The 18,352-nt window shown below is 43.4% G+C and overlaps 2 protein-coding genes across 2 annotated transcripts in view; both read left to right on the top strand.

Annotated features, from left to right (window-relative positions):
• Positions 1 to 6,481, top strand: part of SLC27A1 (solute carrier family 27 member 1) — a 44,482-nt gene extending 38,001 nt beyond the window's left edge. Inside the window, exon 8 of the mRNA XM_048487514.1 lies at positions 5,194 to 6,481. Coding sequence (XP_048343471.1) covers positions 5,194 to 5,312 — 119 coding nt within the window. The 3' untranslated portion in view covers positions 5,313 to 6,481. The remainder of the gene's footprint in view (positions 1 to 5,193) is intronic.
• A 1,799-nt stretch (positions 6,482 to 8,280) lies between these two features.
• On the top strand, positions 8,281 to 17,957 carry PGLS (6-phosphogluconolactonase). The gene is made up of 5 exons (XM_048489823.1): positions 8,281 to 8,637; positions 10,413 to 10,520; positions 13,126 to 13,227; positions 15,845 to 15,985; positions 17,418 to 17,957. The coding sequence occupies exons 1-5, from the start codon at positions 8,335 to 8,337 to the stop codon at positions 17,553 to 17,555; spliced, it is 792 nt and encodes a 263-aa protein (XP_048345780.1). The 5' UTR covers positions 8,281 to 8,334; the 3' UTR covers positions 17,556 to 17,957.
• The last annotated feature ends 395 nt before the right edge of the window (positions 17,958 to 18,352 follow it).

Below are 18,352 nucleotides of genomic sequence, written 5' to 3' on the forward strand. Positions count from 1 at the left end.
AAAACATCAAACTCTGTCGCCTTTCCTCTAATCTCTTGATCATTTTGGCTGACCTTTTTTGTACCTACTGTATCTATTTTAAGGTGTTATGCTCAAAATGATACACAGTATTCCAGATGTGGCTGCATTGCAGACAGGGGCATAGCTAGGGAAAATGGAGCCTGGGGTGTACTCTGAGTTTTCCACCCCATCCCCATGGGCCCCCGTGCCCCTTCCATGCCCCCCCTTACCTTAGCTGGCAGTGGACCTAGCAGAACAGGGCTAGGCAGGGGGGAAGGAGGAGGGGTGTGGGGGCGATTTTCCACCCCCCATGTGACCCCAGTGGTGGCCGCCCGGGGTGTCTATCCCCACCCTGCCCTGTGGAAGCTGCGCCACTGATTGCAGATACCACCTCCTGGGGACTGCTGACCTAGTAGCCTTCCTGCCCAGTAGCTGCTGATGCCTACATGTTTTAACAAGTGGAGAACTTATTGCAGGAATTGGTCCTTGTGTGCATGGATATCCACGTACTCTTGACTCTCAACATCCGAGTCTGTTCTTCAATGGGCAACTAGCTCCCCCAGAATTCTCAGTTCTTTTTGTTTGAGAGAAACAGGATGTATTTTGAGTGGGTTTCCTCAAAAGGCCCAGGGTGCTGTTCCAAGTTTGCTGCTAAAGAATCCATTGTCCGTGCCCACAAAGAAACTGCCTGTTCACCAGCACACTGGCATTCTTGCTTCCACTCCCTCACATTGGAATTAACAGCCTTTTCGCAACAGGGACTGGCTTTGAAAACTTTTTCTGTTTTTGCTTCAGAAAAGGAGAAGCTCCCACTCCCATACCAAATAAATAAATAAATAAGAGTTGTGGCCAAAACTAAAACCACTGGAAGCGAAGCAAAGCAGCCCATGACACAGATCGCCTGAGGGAGAATCAGTGGATCAGGTGGCAGCCTTAATTAAATGAAATGCAAAAATAGAAGCTTGATATTCCACTGCAAAATAGCAACTGTTTAGCTGGCTCTCAGGGTTCAAAGTGAATCTGGCTGCCGTTTCTGAAGCATCCACCAAGGGTTGTTACATCTTCCAGCTGCACCCTCCGAGACTGACCTTAATTAGCCAAAGTTTTATAGGTGCCGGAATCCCCAAAGAGCCTCACTTTCTCCCTTGTGGACGCCCAAGAGCAATGGACAGCTATATAGGTTGTGCTTATCAAAGACAGGAAGGGATGATTTGATCATGGTCCATAACTAGGCTTTAAGTTTTTCGCATCAAAGATTCTCTCCCTGGACTTTACTTGGGATCAGCTTTACATGCTTTCCTGCAGTGAAATCCCTTATCGCCTCAAAGAGAGTTTATTTGTAGTACCGTCAAGACACAGCTAACTTATGGCAGCTCTGTGGAGCTTTCAAGCCTGGTGTTGGAATAACTACTTTGGGGTCATCAAGGGGCTACACATTTGCTTTAATACTCTTGAGTTTTGCTTCAGGGCTGGTCGTAAGAAAAGTAACCCACTACATTTTACAGAAATATTCATTGCATCTCAAATATCCCTGCCCCCAGTGTTGTATAATCTCACACCTGGAATGTTTTAACCTTCATGAAGCTTTCTCCTGGATCTTGTTAAATGAGTTCCAATTTGTGACAGTAGGTATGATATCCCTATTCTTTTCTTGCTGAGTTAGCAACGTTTGTTCAACGTTGCTTTCACCTTAGATAGTTAATTGAAACAATAAAGTGACATTAATTAATTTTGAATAAAGATTAAGGGTTCAGATTGGCCTTATCTTGCCATATCAGATGTCACTCATATGCTTATGCTGATATGCTTCTTTGCAGTTACCTTGTACAGTACAGTAAACCTTTATTAGGCATAAATAATTCTGCATACAGTATGTTCATATCATAAACAACAATACAATGAGGAATCCAATACACTAAGTTAGGATAAATTATACACAAACTTTCTGGAGACCTATTGTGATATCCATATGTTAATTAAAACCGACAATGACTTCTCACAAGTTTATTACAAATTAATTTGAGCCTCAGACATTAAATCACTGTAATTAAGATGACTTGATACATCCAGGGACACACATTTAGTAACTGCCTTTGAGATATTACTTCCGCTTAGATACGCATGCGACCCTGTGTTATTCCCAGAAGATGCATCACTAAGTCAATACTTCACTACATAAGCCGAAGGCAAATTTGTTTTCGCTTTAATAATCGGGGTTATATAGTGACTATGTAATGCAGAGTGTAGCTGACATTCTAGGAGGATATGCTGTATTGTATCCACGGCATTTACAAGCATGGGCATCGTCTGTCAGCAAATAAAACACCTTGAAATCTCACGATTGTAACTTTAGAAGGAAAGGCGTTTACTCTGGCAAGCATAAATGCTCTGCCATGTAATTTAGATGGACTGTCGAGACTTTAGAAGTATTTTGCTACTTCTCCTCCATATAGGACAGGTAGGCTTAGAAAAATCTGGGGAACATAGTGGTGGTTGTACTGGGTGAAGGGGACTGAAATTCCAAGACAATCAGTCTCTTTGGCTGAGCAACCTAAATATATATTCCCCACAAGAGGTTCGAGAATTTCCAGTGAGAATCCCCAGAGTTCTTATTTTGGGATCTCAACATGGAATAAACCAGGATATGCCTAGTCGGTCAGATTTCTAAATAGGAGAATAACAAATTTTCTTTCACCCCAAAAGAATATTTCTTAGCCAAAATTTTAAAAAGTATAATCCAAGCTTTCATTAACAGAGTGTGTATACCTAGTTCCAGCATAGATCACCCTATTTGGGACACATTTTGGAACACCCAGGATTTTCCTGTGTAAAGGAGGACTGTATTTTCTCAATATTAGAGTCAAACCTCCCAGCCAAAGTTGTGAACCATGCAGAAAGGATGAAATTATTTTTGCTTCAAATATTCTTACAGCAGCTGGAACACCAGTTGCCTTTGGTGTAAAAGAATTGTGTAATTAAGGAAGCTGAGCAGTTGTAGTAGTTCTAATTACTTTTGCTTTTTGTTTGGACCATTGAAGTTTATGCTGGAAAACAATACCAAGATAACTGGAATTCCTTTAACTTGTGCAGCCAATTGTTACCAACAACCTACCCTTTATGTTTCCAAGATTTTGAGAAGACTAGAATTTTTGATTTTAAGTATAATTGATAACTAAACTGTTTTATTGACAGTAATGGTACCGCGAGATATCTTAAAATCTCAACTCTAGTATATGATAGGATTGTAGTGTCATCAGTATAAAGTAATACGGGAGTATCCCTAGTATTTAATTTTAAAGTCCATTGGCTTTTTGTAGAATTAGCTAAATCATTCAAATATAAATTAAAAAGATGAGGAGCCAAAATGCAACCCTGTCTTGCCACCTGTCAAGATTGGAAATTTTGGAGTTAGATCGCCTCTTATTTGTAAATTCTATCTGGCTATAACTATTCGAATGAATTTTTAAAATGAGAAATAGAAGCCGAGGATCCATTTGTAGTAATCTCCTGAGTTTTTCCCACAGAGTTATGCCTTGCAGGGAATCTAAGGCACTTTTCAAATCCATGAAAGCCACATAAAGTTTCTTTGTGCCCTGATTCATATATTTATTGGCCAGGAATGCTAAGAGAAAGCGGTGATCTATGGTTGATTTGCCTTCCGTAAAACCTATTTGTTCCTGACCTATAATTGAGTTTTTAATGTCCAGGTCTTAAGATAACGCTCTAGGTGCTTTGTATACAATTTACCTATTATGGATAAGTCAGTTACCTTGATTATCTCACATTTAGTTATGAACCAATCCATCATCTAGATAATAACCACAGGAATATCATAGATTTGGAGAAAGATAAGATTCATTTTTTTCTATAAATATGCACTTCTGTGAAACTAACCAGATTTCTCTGGATAGAGGTCTGCGAAGAAGGCTCGGTGAGATAATTTGAACTTTTTGATGATCCTTAACAGCAGGGAGATGATAGCTGAAACTGGATTTGCTTTTAAAACTATGACTTGCTATAATATGATTAAGTAATTATTTCAGCATTTATCTTTACAGTAATTGCAGGGTCAACTTTTTATGCCTGTATTTTTTTTCTCTCTTGTTCAATAAAAGGAAAAATTCCTTATCTCAGTAAAAGACAAGTTTCTCCAGGTGTTCTGTCTGGTTAGTTGGTCAGTAGTTCAAAGAACTGAACTCTCAACCCCTTTGCTTTTTGTATTATCAGAATTAAAGGTGGTTAATCTCAGTGGTGAGATTCAGCAGGTTCACACCACTTCGGCAGAACTGGTTGTTGAAATGGTGCTTGTAAACAACCAGTTGTTAAATTATTTGAATCTCACCACCAGAACCGGTTGTTAAATTATTTGAATCCCGCCACTGGTTAATCTACACATGTACACTCACCTTTAATAGGTAAATCCTGCTGCTAAACAGTTTTGCACAGGCAAAGCCTTTAAATTGTTTAGTGCAGGTTCTCTAACAGGATTCAAAAGGGAATTTCTTGTTACATAGTCACATTTTGTAATGGTGTTCTGCAGCACAATTTCCTTTGATGCACCTTTTGAATCCCATGTCTTCCCAGTGACCATTTGCTTTGAATCATGGAGGTGGAAAGTGCCATCAAGTCACACCAAGAGACAAACAGAGGTGGTTTGCCATTGCCTGCCCCTGCATAGTAACCCTGGATTTTCTTGGTGGTCTTCCAACCAAGTTCTAACCAGGACCAACCTTGCTTAGTTTCCAAGATCTGATGAGACTGGGCAAGCCTAGGCCATCTAACTTTGAACGATAGGTACAACCATTTCTCTCCTAGCCTCAGGGAAGTATAGAAAAAGATGACTAAGGGAAAAACATGAAAAAGGTTTATAAAATTTTGCACAGGGGGCATGATTGACAAAGAGAACTCCCCCCCCCCTTTCCCAAAATACTAGAACTGAAGGGCATTCATTGAAGCTGATGGGCAGTAGATTCAACACGGATAAAATTAAATACTTTACAAAATGAATGATTAAAATGTGGAAAGGCCTCTGCCTCTACATTGTTGTTGGATGTCCAGATCAACTATTTGCCCAGTGTGAGACAGGATGCTGGACTAGATAGACCACTGGTCTGATCCAGAAGGGCTCTTCTTATGCTATAATTCACTTTGCTGTAACCAGCCTTTTAAAATCCTTTCTTTTCTTGCCCCTAGGCACTTTCAAAATCCAGAAGACCCGTTTGCAAAGGGAAAGCTACAATCCACACCAAACCTCCGATCGGTTATATTTCTTGGATGTAAAACTTGGCAAGTACCTACCGGGCTGGATCTAGACTCATGCTTGAGAGAACATCTAGGCTAGGAAGGTGTCTCTCAGGATCAGACATCAGCAAAAAGCTCTACCTGCTGGAGAGCTGGTTGCTGGGAAACCTTGCCTGGGCAGAGACACAGACTTGGCTAGAAAAGGCAAAGTGAGAGTTTCGTTCACAAAATCTATAGCAGAGACAAAACCAGCCAAGGCGTGGGGGTGGGCTTTTCTTCCTCTTTTTCAAAAAGCACAGTAACCGTTTCCTGGGTCAAAAACGTGGCCATTTTCTACCGTCCAATCTTTAGAATGGTTTACTTGGTCACAACCATGGCACTGGGATACTTCATACCTAACAGGAACAGCTGATGAAACTGTATCGTAACCTTTAAAGCCCTCGATGTGATGGGTGTTAACTGAGCCAGCAATAGCCTTATTCCGTGTCTTGACACTGTTCCACTCCTTGGAGGCAGCAGCATGATTACTGTTGTCAAACCGTCCAGTTCTGGGATTTCCATACTCCTAATTTTCACTGTAGACTGTCAGTCATCATCACTGGGAAAGCTGCCCTTGCATTTATACAGTGGCTGGCTGGCAACATCTCTTCATCTAGTCTTATCTTTTTAAACCTGACCATTTTGATTTAAATATTTGAAGGCTATTGTGGAAAACCAAAAAGGAAGTTAGGCATAGAAAAATGCCCTTTGCTCTTGATGACCTGCCTGAAGATCTCTGTGCTGTTCAAAAAGTCCAGGCTTCTACAAATGTCTGCATTGTGCATTTGCAGGAAGGAAGCAGCCTATATCTTCTTGCTTCATCTGCTTAAGGGCATGCTGTGCAAATGGCAGTTCTTGGCACACAGTTGTGAAGTTACTGAGTTGTGGTCATCTGGAATTTCAAGAAAATGGTTTAATATTACTAAATAATGTGATGCTTACTCAGTCTGGCTGACCTGGGCTCCTTTTTGAAGGAGGTACAGGATAACTGATCAAAGGGATTTGCAACATAATGTTGAACCGTGTTCAACTGTTCTGCTTTTTTCACCCCAGATGCATCATTTATACTTGGCACACTACTTCCAAAAAAGAAGGGGAAATCTGTGGAGTCTTCTGGGTGGCCGTGTGATAGAAGGCTATTACTGGTTTCCCTCTGAAAACAATTGATGTGGGAGGACATTAAATCTTTTACACTAACTTACTGGAATTGTGCAGTTGTCTCTGTGCCTGAAGCCCTGTTAGAGGGGCAACGTGTGTGTTCAAGGAATCTTTACTGTCTTTGGCAGGTTTGGAGTTTTGTGTAAAGCAATTTTGCAAGGACTTCTGCAGAATAACATTATGTTATTTTACTGAGCACATCCTCTTGTTCTAGCATAACCTTGGTTATGGTTCAGACATGAAACAGTGGTTCCCCCCCACCCCCCGCCCATAAAGACTCAGAAATGTGCCTTTTCATAACTTCACATCAGAACCTGGCATAGCTGAAATTAACATTTGCAATAAGCCTTTAGCTGTGTGATTTTAATCCTCAGAGAAGACAAAGGCACCTACAAGCTGAGAACTGCTGGTGAAAATGGTTGACCTTTGTTTAAAAAAAACACTAAAAGCTCATTCATGGTTTTAAATGAAAATCATTCACTGACTAACTTGGTTGTTTGAAGCAAAGTTACATTTCAATGTTGTCAAAATATAACTTTGTTTTAGAAAACAAAATTCAAAACTTAAAAGAATAAAACACTTTAAAAGAACATATTGAATGAATTTATTTCCTGTTTGTCGTCCCCCCCCCCAATACATGAAGCAGCTTTATAATTAATCAAACAACAAAAAGCAAAGAGAGGTACCCAGACAATCCCATAACATTTTATGGGAGCATAAAATTCAAGTATTTAATCAAAAGTGCTCAAAGCATATGCAAAAAAATTTACAAGCAAATAGGCATATACACACACACACATATATGTATATATATGTATATGTATGTATGTATGTGTGTGTATGTATGTATGTATGTATGCATGCATGTATACATCAGTCCATGCAAAACGATGACCCTCCAGGTTTTCTTGCTAGTTTTGTGGGTTAATATCCACTTCTTCAGTTCATGCAGTCTGCTCACTGATAGTACATGGTACATCTTTAATGCAAATTACTACATTAGAAACATTTAAACACTCAACAATTTTTTGATCTGTCATACATCAGGTTTTTGACGGACACCTTTAGAACAGATCAAAGAATTGTTTAAATGTATCTAATGTAGTAATTTGCAGTAAAGGTGAACCATGTCCTATCAGTGAACAGACTGCGTGAACGGAAGAAGTGGATATTAATCCACAAAACTAACAAAACCTGGCAGCTCGTTGTTTTGAGCCAGCCTGCCCTATAGAGCTCCGGCCGTTCCAAGCTGCAGGAAATCGCATATTCTGTCTACGCTTCCGAGACTCTTTTTTAGTTGCTGTCAATTCCCAGTGGGACAAAAGCGGGGTAGATATATTTAAATAAACCTAAGTATACAGAAATATATTTAAAAGCAGACGAGCCTACAGCTTATATTCCCTGCTTTCTCTTTTGCGCGTATTTGAATTTTAACTTGGTTTTTGATATGGAAGAAGCAGTATTTTTGTTTCATATGCGAACCTGCCTGGTGTTTACGGGTGGCAGTGGCTTGATGGGGCGGGGAGAGAAAACACAAGATAGAAATGAAAATAAGCCCTACAAAAGCCTTCGGTCCATGCAGTTTCAGCTGCCTCGATCACACAAACTTCCGTTGTGGCTGTTTTTTATTTACTTCCGGTGGCGCTTCCTGTACTTTCCCGACTCTACGCTCTGGTCATGGTTTTCACCTCATTCGGCAAAAGAGACGGAGCGCTGGTAATCCCTTCACCTATTTCCGGCGGTAACACAACTTTTCCTCCGTCCCTTTTCCGCCCATGTCCGGGACTTCTGCCTGCGCTTCCGCCCGGGTCCTGTCCTTTTGCACTATGAGCCCCCCCGGGCGACGTTGCCGGGCTTTTCAGTTCCCCCTCTCGGCTCCTTCCCCTCTGGCCCACCATGCCCGGTTCCTCCGTCTCCAGGCGCGGCCCGGCCGCCGCCCCCGCCTCGCCGCCCCAGGTCTCGGTCTTCCCTTCCCCGCAGGAGCTGGGCTCGGCTTTGGCCCAGTTGGTGGCACAGCGCGAGGCTCAGTCCGGGCCTGGCGGGCGCTTCTCGTTGGGCCTGTCGGGAGGCAGCCTGGTGCGGATTCTGGCCCAGGAGCTGCCCGCCGTCGCTGCCGCCCCGGCCCGCTGGCTCGTGGCTTTCGTGGACGAGCGCCGCGTTCCCCTGCAGGACCCGGAGAGCAACTACGGCGCCTACAAGGTGGGTGCCTGTTTTTTTCCCGGGGTAGAGGAGGGGTGACAGGCAGACCGTGGCGGACTGAGGGGAACTGAACTGGGGAGGAGTGCAGTGAGTGGCGGCTGTTCCCCCTGGGGTGCTTTTGGGGAGAATTCCCTCTAGAAAGAGCTCTGGCTCCTCCCTCCAATGCACAGGGCTTGCCTAAGAGTAGTGAAACCCCTATACACACGTTAACATGAACACGTGTGCAAACTGTGCATGTTATAGTAAATGAATGCATAGCATGCACCTGGTTTTCGTGGTTTCCAATGTATGCTTTGGAGTTTTAGTGCTTATCTCTGATGTGGAGGAGGATGTGGATTGCAAATTATGTCACCTTGAGAGTTTCTTCATCTTTGGTTTGAATATACTCCATTCCTCCGGTTTGAACCAGTCAGTTGGCTTTCCACTGTTTTTGTAATGAGGAAATGATTTCACCTGGCTATTCTCTCTTTTTGTGGATTGTATAATTAGCCTTGTATTCTGGCTCTTTTAAGGACTTTGTGAGAAGCTGGAGTCAAACACATTCAGTGCACATGCAGCTGATTGTACCATTTAAGTTCTGTTTGCAGGGTCTTGAAAGAGAGCTTTCCAGGCATTACAATAATGCACCAGGAAGTGAATCAGCAGCATCTAGCAGGGGTGTGCGCTGCCTACAATCTTTTTGATATGCACAGTCACCAAGCTGTTTGTGCTTTCAGTGTAACACACATGCAGGGTTTTTGTGGATTGATTTCTATACTTCCATACTCGTTTTCAAAGTGGGTATGCATGTGTAGGATCTCTTTGCCATGCAAGCATAGTTGATGCATGGTAAATAATCCACAGTTAGTCCTTGGCTGGGAGATCACCATGGGCTACTGAGGTTACTAAGCAGAAGAAGACAATGGCAAACCACCTTGACTCATCTGTTGCCTTGAAAAACTCACAGGGGTTGCTATCAGTCAATTGCTACTTGGCAGCATACAGTTATTGCTGGGCCTTGATAGCTTAGGTGAGCCTGATCTCATCAGTTCTCAGAAGCTTAGTAGGTTCTGTCCTGGTTGGGAGGGAGATCACCAAGCAAGTCCAGAGGCAGGCAATGGCAAATCTCTTGCCTTGGAAACCCTGTGGGATCACCATAAGTGATTTGTGACTTGATGGCAAAGAGAGAGAGATTTTGAACATTTCTTCGTATCATTCACCTTGCAAGTTTACAGATTCAGGACTTGTAAGGAATAAAAAGTTAGCATTAATTCCAGAGGGGATAGCTAACATTAGGTTGTAGCCTTAGTGGTGCTGAAATAAACTAAACATTAGAGTGAGGCTGAGCAGGATTTCTGATAAATGTTTAAATTTAATTTAACTTGTATCTCATTTTCACCCCAAGTGACCCCAAGTGGCTTATGTTATTATCCTCAACTCCATTTTGTCCTCTAAAAAACACTGCCAGGTAGGTTGGGCTTGTCCATGATCACACAGCAAGCTTCCATGAAAGTCGGGACCTCTGCAGACCTCTGTGCTCTTCCTGATGGTTCATGGGAACAACATTTCTTTTGCAGGATTCCTATGGTTAGAGAATTTTTAATCGATGTGCCAAGGTAACCCTTGTCATGGGATCTCTGCTGCAGTTTTCCAGGGTGCCAGTTTAAAATCTTCTGCAAATGTTTACAACTGTGACTTCGTCGTTTGGTAGGCGAAGCTGAAGAGACTGTCAGAGGTATGATCTTGGATCAGTTATTTGGTGGTTGTGACTGTCCTAATTTCCTTCTCTGTTTCAGACTTACCTCTTCTCCAAAATCACCATACCCGAGGACCAAATTGTCATCATCAACCCATCTTTACCTGTAGAAGAGGCAGCCACAGATTACGCGGCAAAGCTGAAAGAGGTATGGCTGGCAGGTGTGTGTGAGCATGTGTTGTAGGGTAATCTCTTATTGACCTTCCAGGCGTCATATACTGACAATTGATGGGCTACTTGGCAATTATTAGGATGAGGAAGGTTAATTCAGAATCCTTACTGGGTGCCCTTCCCAAACTCATCTTGAAGTTTGACGGGGTGGAAAAAAATTGAGCCCAGTTTTGTTTTTTTCTGTCATCTGCAAAGATGCTTGGGACTGATTGATTTGTAGGACTGTTGCAATTGTTGGCCGATTTTCACTAAGAGCTTGAGATCTGAAATAGGGTATGTCCATAGCAGAATATGACTGGCCTTCCTGAAAAAAAGAACTCTTCCCTCAAAAGGAAGAATGGACAATGTACCCCGGAATGATTAAAGTCCATTGGCAATAGCTGTGTAAACTGAAACTTCAGTTTTTAGCTATTTCCTGTATCTATTAGACTAGGAGCAACCCTCTGGGCTGATAGACAAATCTTCACAGTAAGGTCAGGCATAGCTAAGTTACAAGGTTCTGCAAACTCAAGGGAATCCCCGAATCTGCAGAATTTTTAAACAATTTGGGGATACATATGAACACACATAGAGCTGCCTCACTGTAGATCAGGCTATTGATCTATCAAGCCTAGTGTGGTGGTTAAGAGCAGGTGAATTCTAATCTGGAGAACTGGGCTTGATTCCCCAGTTGAGAGGCAGAGGCTTATCTGGTGAATCAGATGTGTTTCCTCACTCCTACATTCCTGCTGGGTGACCTTGGGCTAGTCACAGCTCTCTCTGAAATCTCTCAGCCCCACCTACCTCACAAGGTGTCTGTTGTGAGGAAAGGAAGGGAAAGGAGCTTGTAAGCCACCTTGAGTCTCTTTTACAGGAGAGAAAGGTGGGGTATAAATCCAAACTCCTCTTCTTTTTCTGCTAAATTGTCTGCTCAGACTGGCAATGACTCTCAGGGGTCAGGCCCAGGTCTGGCACATCACCTACTGTCCAGTCCTTTTAATTGGAGAGGCTGTGGATTGAAGCTGGGATCTCCCACATATACGATACATTTCTATACATTCTACACATTACAGGATGTTTTATTCTAGACCTGGTAGCAGCCCAAAATACTGCATGAAGATGTGGTGTCAAAGGATACGTGGAGCGGGCAAGGAGGGGAAAGTGGTTCTAGCTCCTTACTTCTCCCTTTTGGTGCTGTGTTGGCACACCTGTGATCAGTAACCCAAAGGTGGGCTCCTCCACCCCCCAAGTTGTGTTGGTGGCCTGGAATGGAGATGGGTGATGAAGGAGGTGTGCAGACAGACGGGCCAGGAAGGCAGATGTGGGTGGGTATGGGGAAAGTAGACAGCTGGAAGATGCAGTTGGATGAAACACGGGCCAGCAAGGGGCATCAGCCATGTGTGGTTTGATTCCCCGTTCCTCCACATGAGCAGCAGACTGTAATCTGGAGAACCAGGTTTGAACTCCTCCACGTGAAGCCTCTTGCATAAGCCTGGACCAATCACAGTTCTTTCAGAACTTTCTACACTCCACCTACCTCACAGGTGCCTGTTGTGGGGAGAGGAAGAGATTGTGATTGGAAGTCACTTTGAGACTCTTTAAGGTACAGAAAAGTAGGGTATAAAAACTCCTTTTCTTCTTATTTGGAGAACTGGGTTCAATTCCCTACTCCTTCACACGAAGCCTGCTGAGTGACGGACCAGTCACAGTTCTCTCAGAACTCTTATCAGCCCCACTTAGCTCACAAGGAGCCTGTTGTGAGGAGGGAAAGGAGAAGTGATTTTAAGCCGCTTTGAGACTTCTTAACATGTAGAAAAGCAGGGTATAAAAACTTCTCGTCTTCTAAGGAGAGGTAGGATTTTTCCTCACCTGTGCCTCCACGTAGATCCCCATTTGTATATTTTAATTGTGGCCCCACAGTGCCATGCTGAGCAGCACAACACCCTGCTGAGCGTGTAGGGGCCAATAGCCTTAAAGGAGCGCCATCTTTTGAGACCTTGGAATCTTCAGAGCAAAACAGTTTTAGATGGGGGAGGCAATGGGCCAGTACTAGGGCATGACCTTGTAACAGAGTTTGGCTCTCCAGCCCCAGTGGGCAAAGCCAGGTGCCCAGTAGGGAATATTGGGTTGGCAGCATTCTCTTTCCTCATTGAATTATCTGCCAGTGGTATTCCATTGGCAAGTGTTTATACTCACAGACTACAAGCTGAATTTATTAGTCACAGAGATGGAATTTTTTTAATGCCTTTCAATATTTTTTATACTTCTTTCTCCTGCAAAGCAGGACCCAAGCGGTTTATTTAAAAAAATATGAACAGCCGTCTAACATCACAGCACAATAGCGCAAAGGTAGCAGGAGCCAGAGGGTGGGGTTGGGCGAGGTAGGAGTCCCTTATAGAATCGTCTGTCCTTGCAAGCAACAGCATAGCTTTAAATAGTTTTAGCACTCCGGATACGGTGATCAGCTGGTACATTCTGACTTCTGCTGGGTTTGTTAGCTTGGGGAAAAACATTGTCAAAATGATGTCACCCGTGCATCAGTCTCTTGAATTGCTAGCATCCCCTCCCTTGACACGCTGACAGTCTTTCCCTTGCTCCGGCAGGCCTTTCAGGGAGAAGATATGCCTGTGTTTGACCTATTGATCTTGGGAGTAGGACCGGATGGACACACCTGCTCTCTCTTTCCTGATCATCCCCTCTTACAGGTGAGCCAGGGTAAGGGTGGGAGATGAGATCAGGGTCATTTGTTGTTCTTTTGCCTTACTGGAGGTCATACATCCTAAGGCTAAATAAGGAGCAGAGCAAGCTAGCATTGACCCAGATAACAGGAGCTGAATGTTCCAAGCAGCTGAATGGAATGGGATTAAGGCTTGCGGGCATCTTGCTCTCAACCTGAGATAACCTGTGTTTTTAAAAGAGGTGGCTTTAGCAACACACAGCATAGACACAGGCCACTGAGAGTATGTTCACATGTGTGCTGAAGCCGACATTTGCTCCCAGTTTGTTTCAGAACATAAATCAAGGCTCTGGTTAGTAAGCCCTAAACAGTCTTGATCCAGCTAACCTCAGAGAATACACTCCCTGGTATTAACAACTTCCTTGCCTTCTCAAGGGCTTTGTTTGTTGTCTGCTGGGAGCTGGACCTTTTCTGTTGTGGCACCATCATTGCCTACCTCTCCAAAGCTCTTCTGGGAAGAATCCTGAACTTAATTAATTAATGCATTGCATCAGCAAGACCATGGCCTTTGTCAAATCTGTTGCCATTGGCATCTAGGGAATTAACAATGGAACCCAATGCAGAGTCACTCCAGTCTGAGTCCAGTGAAATCAGTGGTCTTAGCTGGATCTCATAGGATTACACTGCAAAGATTTTATAGTCTAGGCACAAAGAGGCCCTTCATCTACTGGGGTAGCTGTAGAAGCCAGGGTGTGTGGGTGGATAGGATCAAGGCATTTCTGCCAAATACTGACCAGATATTTGCTATTTCCCTTTGCGCCTTCTGACTTGCCATCTTCCTCCTTTCCTCTCTTCAGTTGTTCAGCAACCCTTGCTGTGATGACTCACTCCTCAAAGGTGAAAAATTTGGGGTGGCTGATTTTGTTAAAAATTGGCAACTGATTTAAAGACTACTTGGTTGACTAATCAAATGTTTCTTAATCAGTTAATAAATTATATCAAATAAATTTGTCTGATGCTTAGATTAAAGTAAAAGTATCTGTCTGAAGGAAGGAGGTATAAGATTTGTGCAATGAAAAGTCTGTGAAATTGCCGTTAGAAGGAAGAAGCAAGCTTCAACGATTTCTTCTTCCTTCCCTATTATAGTTGCACATAAGAACCAGAAACAGGTTCAAAGACTAAACAATTGTGCCTTTAAATCACAGTTCAACGAACTAATTAAAATGGGCTCCTCCTTACCAACTGATCAACTGAAGCTTTAGCTGATTAAACTGCCAGCTAAATTGATTGGAGCGTGCGTGTGCACATAAATGTTAGGAATCTTCTCTTTCTCCTTTTTCAAAAAATCCCATTTAAAGGCACGTGACTCTTCCACCACTATGAGCTCTGTGGGGATAGAAAAACGGTAAGTTTAAATTGCTTTTAACCTTATGTACTTCGGTCCTTGCAAGATGAACAGTTGTGAAAGTTGCTGAGGCTTCCGTTGAAAGGGAATTGTGTTTTGAAACGCTTCCTGTGTTCTTTACAAAGCACAATGCATCAGCTGTGGACTTGAAGCATCAAAACACTAACGTTTCAAATATGTGTGTCCCTGAAATGGGCATGCACCAGCCTTCAACTCTGAACTGTTTGGACCATCTGGGATTTTTATTTCCCTATTCTGATTAGCGGCATGAAGTCACTATCCTGCGACTTCAGGCGAGTAAAGCGGGTGGAATGGTGAGAGGCCACTCACCTTTAAATGGATGTCTGTCATGCTTCCCTGAGAGTTTGGAGTGGGCAAAACTCACTTGAGTGCCAGGCATGCAAAGTGTCTTCTTGGCTTAGCGCAATTTTCCAGAAGCTTCCTTTATACACAATCATGTGCGTGCACCCTTACCTGCTTGAAGTGTCAGAGGGCACCAAGAATAACTAAACGTGTGGAAATACAGCCTTGAATTATTTTAATATTCACAAATCTTGTCCTGTGTAGGGTTTATTTGGTGCATTTACTTATGTGTGTAGTCTGCTTTTCCCATCGAGAGTCAAAGGCACATTATGCAAGTTGAAACAATGCAACAAGAACAGTAAAGATCACACAGCTGACATAGTGAGTGGGAGAAGCGTGGAGAGCAGCACACTTAAAACTGTGTTGTGCATTTCAGTTATGAAACAAATGGGAAAGGCCCAACTGGCAAGCCATGCAATCAACATTGCTGTGAGTAAAAAACCAAAAGGAGGAGAAGGAGTGATGCATGTTGACCTGCCCTTCTTGGAGGGAAAGGCAGGATCAGTATGTTGACAGATTCATACATAATACTGAAGGCTATTTGCTCCACAAATCCAAATTCCTGCTTCTCACATATCTACCCAACTCTGCTGCAAACTCAGTAATCCATACCCTAAGGGCCTGCCATTGTTCCTGGCTAAAGGGATTAACTTTGGGTTTTGTGCACTGAGAAAAAAAACACAGTTGTCTTTTTAAGACCCTAAGAGCAAATGAGATCTGGATACCTACAGAATAAACTTTTGTGCACAAACTGGTTGCAAACTCAAAGATGATGGCTTGGAAGGATTGGTTCAATAGGACCTGGATGCCACTATGCCAGGCAGATCCCCTAATCGGCCAACCTTCCTACTGTTTTGTGACCTCTTTCTCCTGGCAGGAGCGAGAGAAGATAGTGGCCGCCATTAGTGATTCTCCAAAGCCACCCCCTGAGCGGATCACACTGACCCTGCCGGTTCTGAATGCAGCCCGCAGCGTGGTGTTTGTTGCCACTGGGGACAGCAAGTCTGCTGTGATAAAGGTAAATGCCAGAGACCCCCGGATCCAGAGTATTTTATGTTGCTGGGTTGATGTACTGAACAGTCTTGCTTAGGAGTGAAATCAGATTTGTGGCTATGTGTATGTAACTCTCCTGGTTGTCTCTTTTAGAAAGACCAAGAAAGAAGCAGATTGACACAAATTAGTGGGTTGGATTCACTGGAGTGTTTCTGTGAGTGGAAGAATTTACTGAGATGGAGCATGATTTTCTCCCCCCTTTCCTCTTTCAGTAGCTTCAAATTTCTCCTAGGATGCTATTGGGATACCCCAAGAAACAGATGAATTTGTCCTCCAAAAAGTCCTTCCAACTGCAGAAATGCCCGGTGGTTCCAATCTAGAGGGATGTCACTGCTCTTGGAACCAGCTAGCCCATTTCTTTTCCTTGTTTTCCTGAAAATGAAAGAGGAAGAACCATCCAGTGGCAGCATCTTCTCAGACCAGTGGCTCATAGCTATGACAAAGCAGCACATCCAGTTGATTACTCTGGTATCGGATGCCTTTGTCTGATAATAAGGGAAAAGCAGCTGCTGCCAAAGTGAATGAGGTATTACTGGTTCAAAATGGCTTCCAATATTCTAGGGACACATTGCTCCTCCCTTTCTCTTCCCCCAGTTTTCACTCAGAAAGTAAACACTTTGTGGTTTCCAACAAATTGGTATGTGGTAATATCTGACACAAGTTGTAGTTTGTCTTTGTTCTTGCAAACCAGGATTGAATTGAGTATTGAAAAGTTTTCTTCAGAGGCTGGAGAACACAACTATACCGTTTGATCCAATTTAGAGGTTTGCATGTAATAGGATACTCTACTGTTGAGGGGCAGCTTCATTCCAGTGGGTTGGTTGGATCCAGAAAGTGTTCAGCTTCTCAGGGGTGAGGGAGATTTAAAGTCTGAATACTTCCAGGGTTTGGTTCTGGTGGGTTTTCCAGGCTGTGTGGCCGTTGTCTGGTGAATCTCGTTCCTAACGTTTCACCTGTATCTGTGGCTGGCATCTTCAGAGGGGTATCACAGAGGGAAGTCTGTTACACACTGTTTGCATGTGTCCAGTGTATAACAGACTTCCCAGCGTGTAACAGACTTCCCTCTGTGATACACCTCTGAAGATGCCAGCCACAGATGCAGGCAAAACATTAGAAATAAGATCCACCAGACCACGGCAACACAGCCTGGAAAACCCACCAGAACCAGTTGAATTTGGCCGTGAAAGCCTTTGACTTCTAGGGTTTGTTTCTGTTTCATCTGAACAGAGCCACCTGTTTTCTAGTCAGCAAAAACTGAAGTTCATGTTCATCTTGTTTAAACATGAGGAAGGGTGTTGGGACAGAAAAAAAAACTTCAGACATTCCTCCTGTATTTTGAGCACTGTATGCAGATCGTTGAATTTTCTAACCTTTGAACCTTTTGTTTCTTGGGACAGCGCATCCTGGAAGGCAATGAAGAAAACCCCCTGCCAGCTGCCCTGGTCCAGCCTCATACTGGGAAGCTGTACTGGTTTTTGGATGAGCCAGCAGCTAAGGAGCTGACTATTCCCTTTGAGAAGCACTCCATCTTGTAGGAGCTCACATTCCACAACCTTCCGTGTTGGGGAAGCCCACCAAGTGCGGGTGGCGGGTAGAGCCCGGCCTGCTAACATTCCAGGTCACAGTCTCCACGTCTGGTCGTAGCGCTCAGGAGCGGCACTAAACTAACACTGTTTTCTTCTTTTTCTTCTGTCTCTCTCTCTCTCTTTCTCTCTCTCTTTCTCTCGTTAAATTTAAGAAGTGGTACGTTTGTGGAGCACTGTGTTTAACAAATATGATAATTTCTTTAGCCAGGACAAAGTGTGTTATGGGAACACTTGCTTTCAGCTGCTAGTCGTCAAGGGAGTCGCAGGGAATGGCGTTGCAGTCTTTTATCATGTGAACGGTCTGATGTGGTGTCAAGTGAATGCACAATTAAAGATGTAAATTGCAAACCATTCGGCGCTGTGTTTTTCCTCCTCTCTTCTGTGTTCAGCTTTTCTTCAAATGCTAGATATTGCAAAGAAGCTGCTCTTCTTTCCGGATTCCACTTTGTTGGTGAATTACTAGGTATGAGTTAGTGTTCATTGGTGCACATGAGTGGGTTTAAGTAACCGTCAACCACAGCTTGGGAGTATTTGGACTGATTTTGGCTGGAAAGTGTCACGGTTATGTAGCAGGAGTCCCCAACATGGTGCCCGAGGGTGCCATGGTGCATATGGATCAGCAGTGCCGTAGTGGTTAAGAGCAGGTACACTCTAATCTGGAGAACCAGGTTTGATTCCCACCAAGGCGGGGTATAAATCCAAACTCTTCTTCTTCTTCCCTGGCACCACCAGGTGCTTCTAGAAAG

Source organism: Sphaerodactylus townsendi, linkage group LG03, assembly GCF_021028975.2.
Source record: "Sphaerodactylus townsendi isolate TG3544 linkage group LG03, MPM_Stown_v2.3, whole genome shotgun sequence".
Taxonomy (NCBI): Eukaryota; Metazoa; Chordata; class Lepidosauria; order Squamata; family Sphaerodactylidae; genus Sphaerodactylus; species Sphaerodactylus townsendi.

What these genes read in the sequence shown, in the direction of transcription:
- PGLS (XM_048489823.1), top strand. Translation starts at nt 8,335, where the DNA reads ATGCCCGGTTCCTCCGTCTCCAGGCGCGGCCCGGCCGCCGCCCCCGCC. An exon ending in GCAACTACGGCGCCTACAAG is followed by an intron (nt 8,638 to 10,412) that starts GTGGGTGCCTGT and finishes TCTCTGTTTCAG; the next exon opens with ACTTACCTCTTCTCCAAAAT. An exon ending in GCAAGTCTGCTGTGATAAAG is followed by an intron (nt 15,986 to 17,417) that starts GTAAATGCCAGA and finishes TTCTTGGGACAG; the next exon opens with CGCATCCTGGAAGGCAATGA.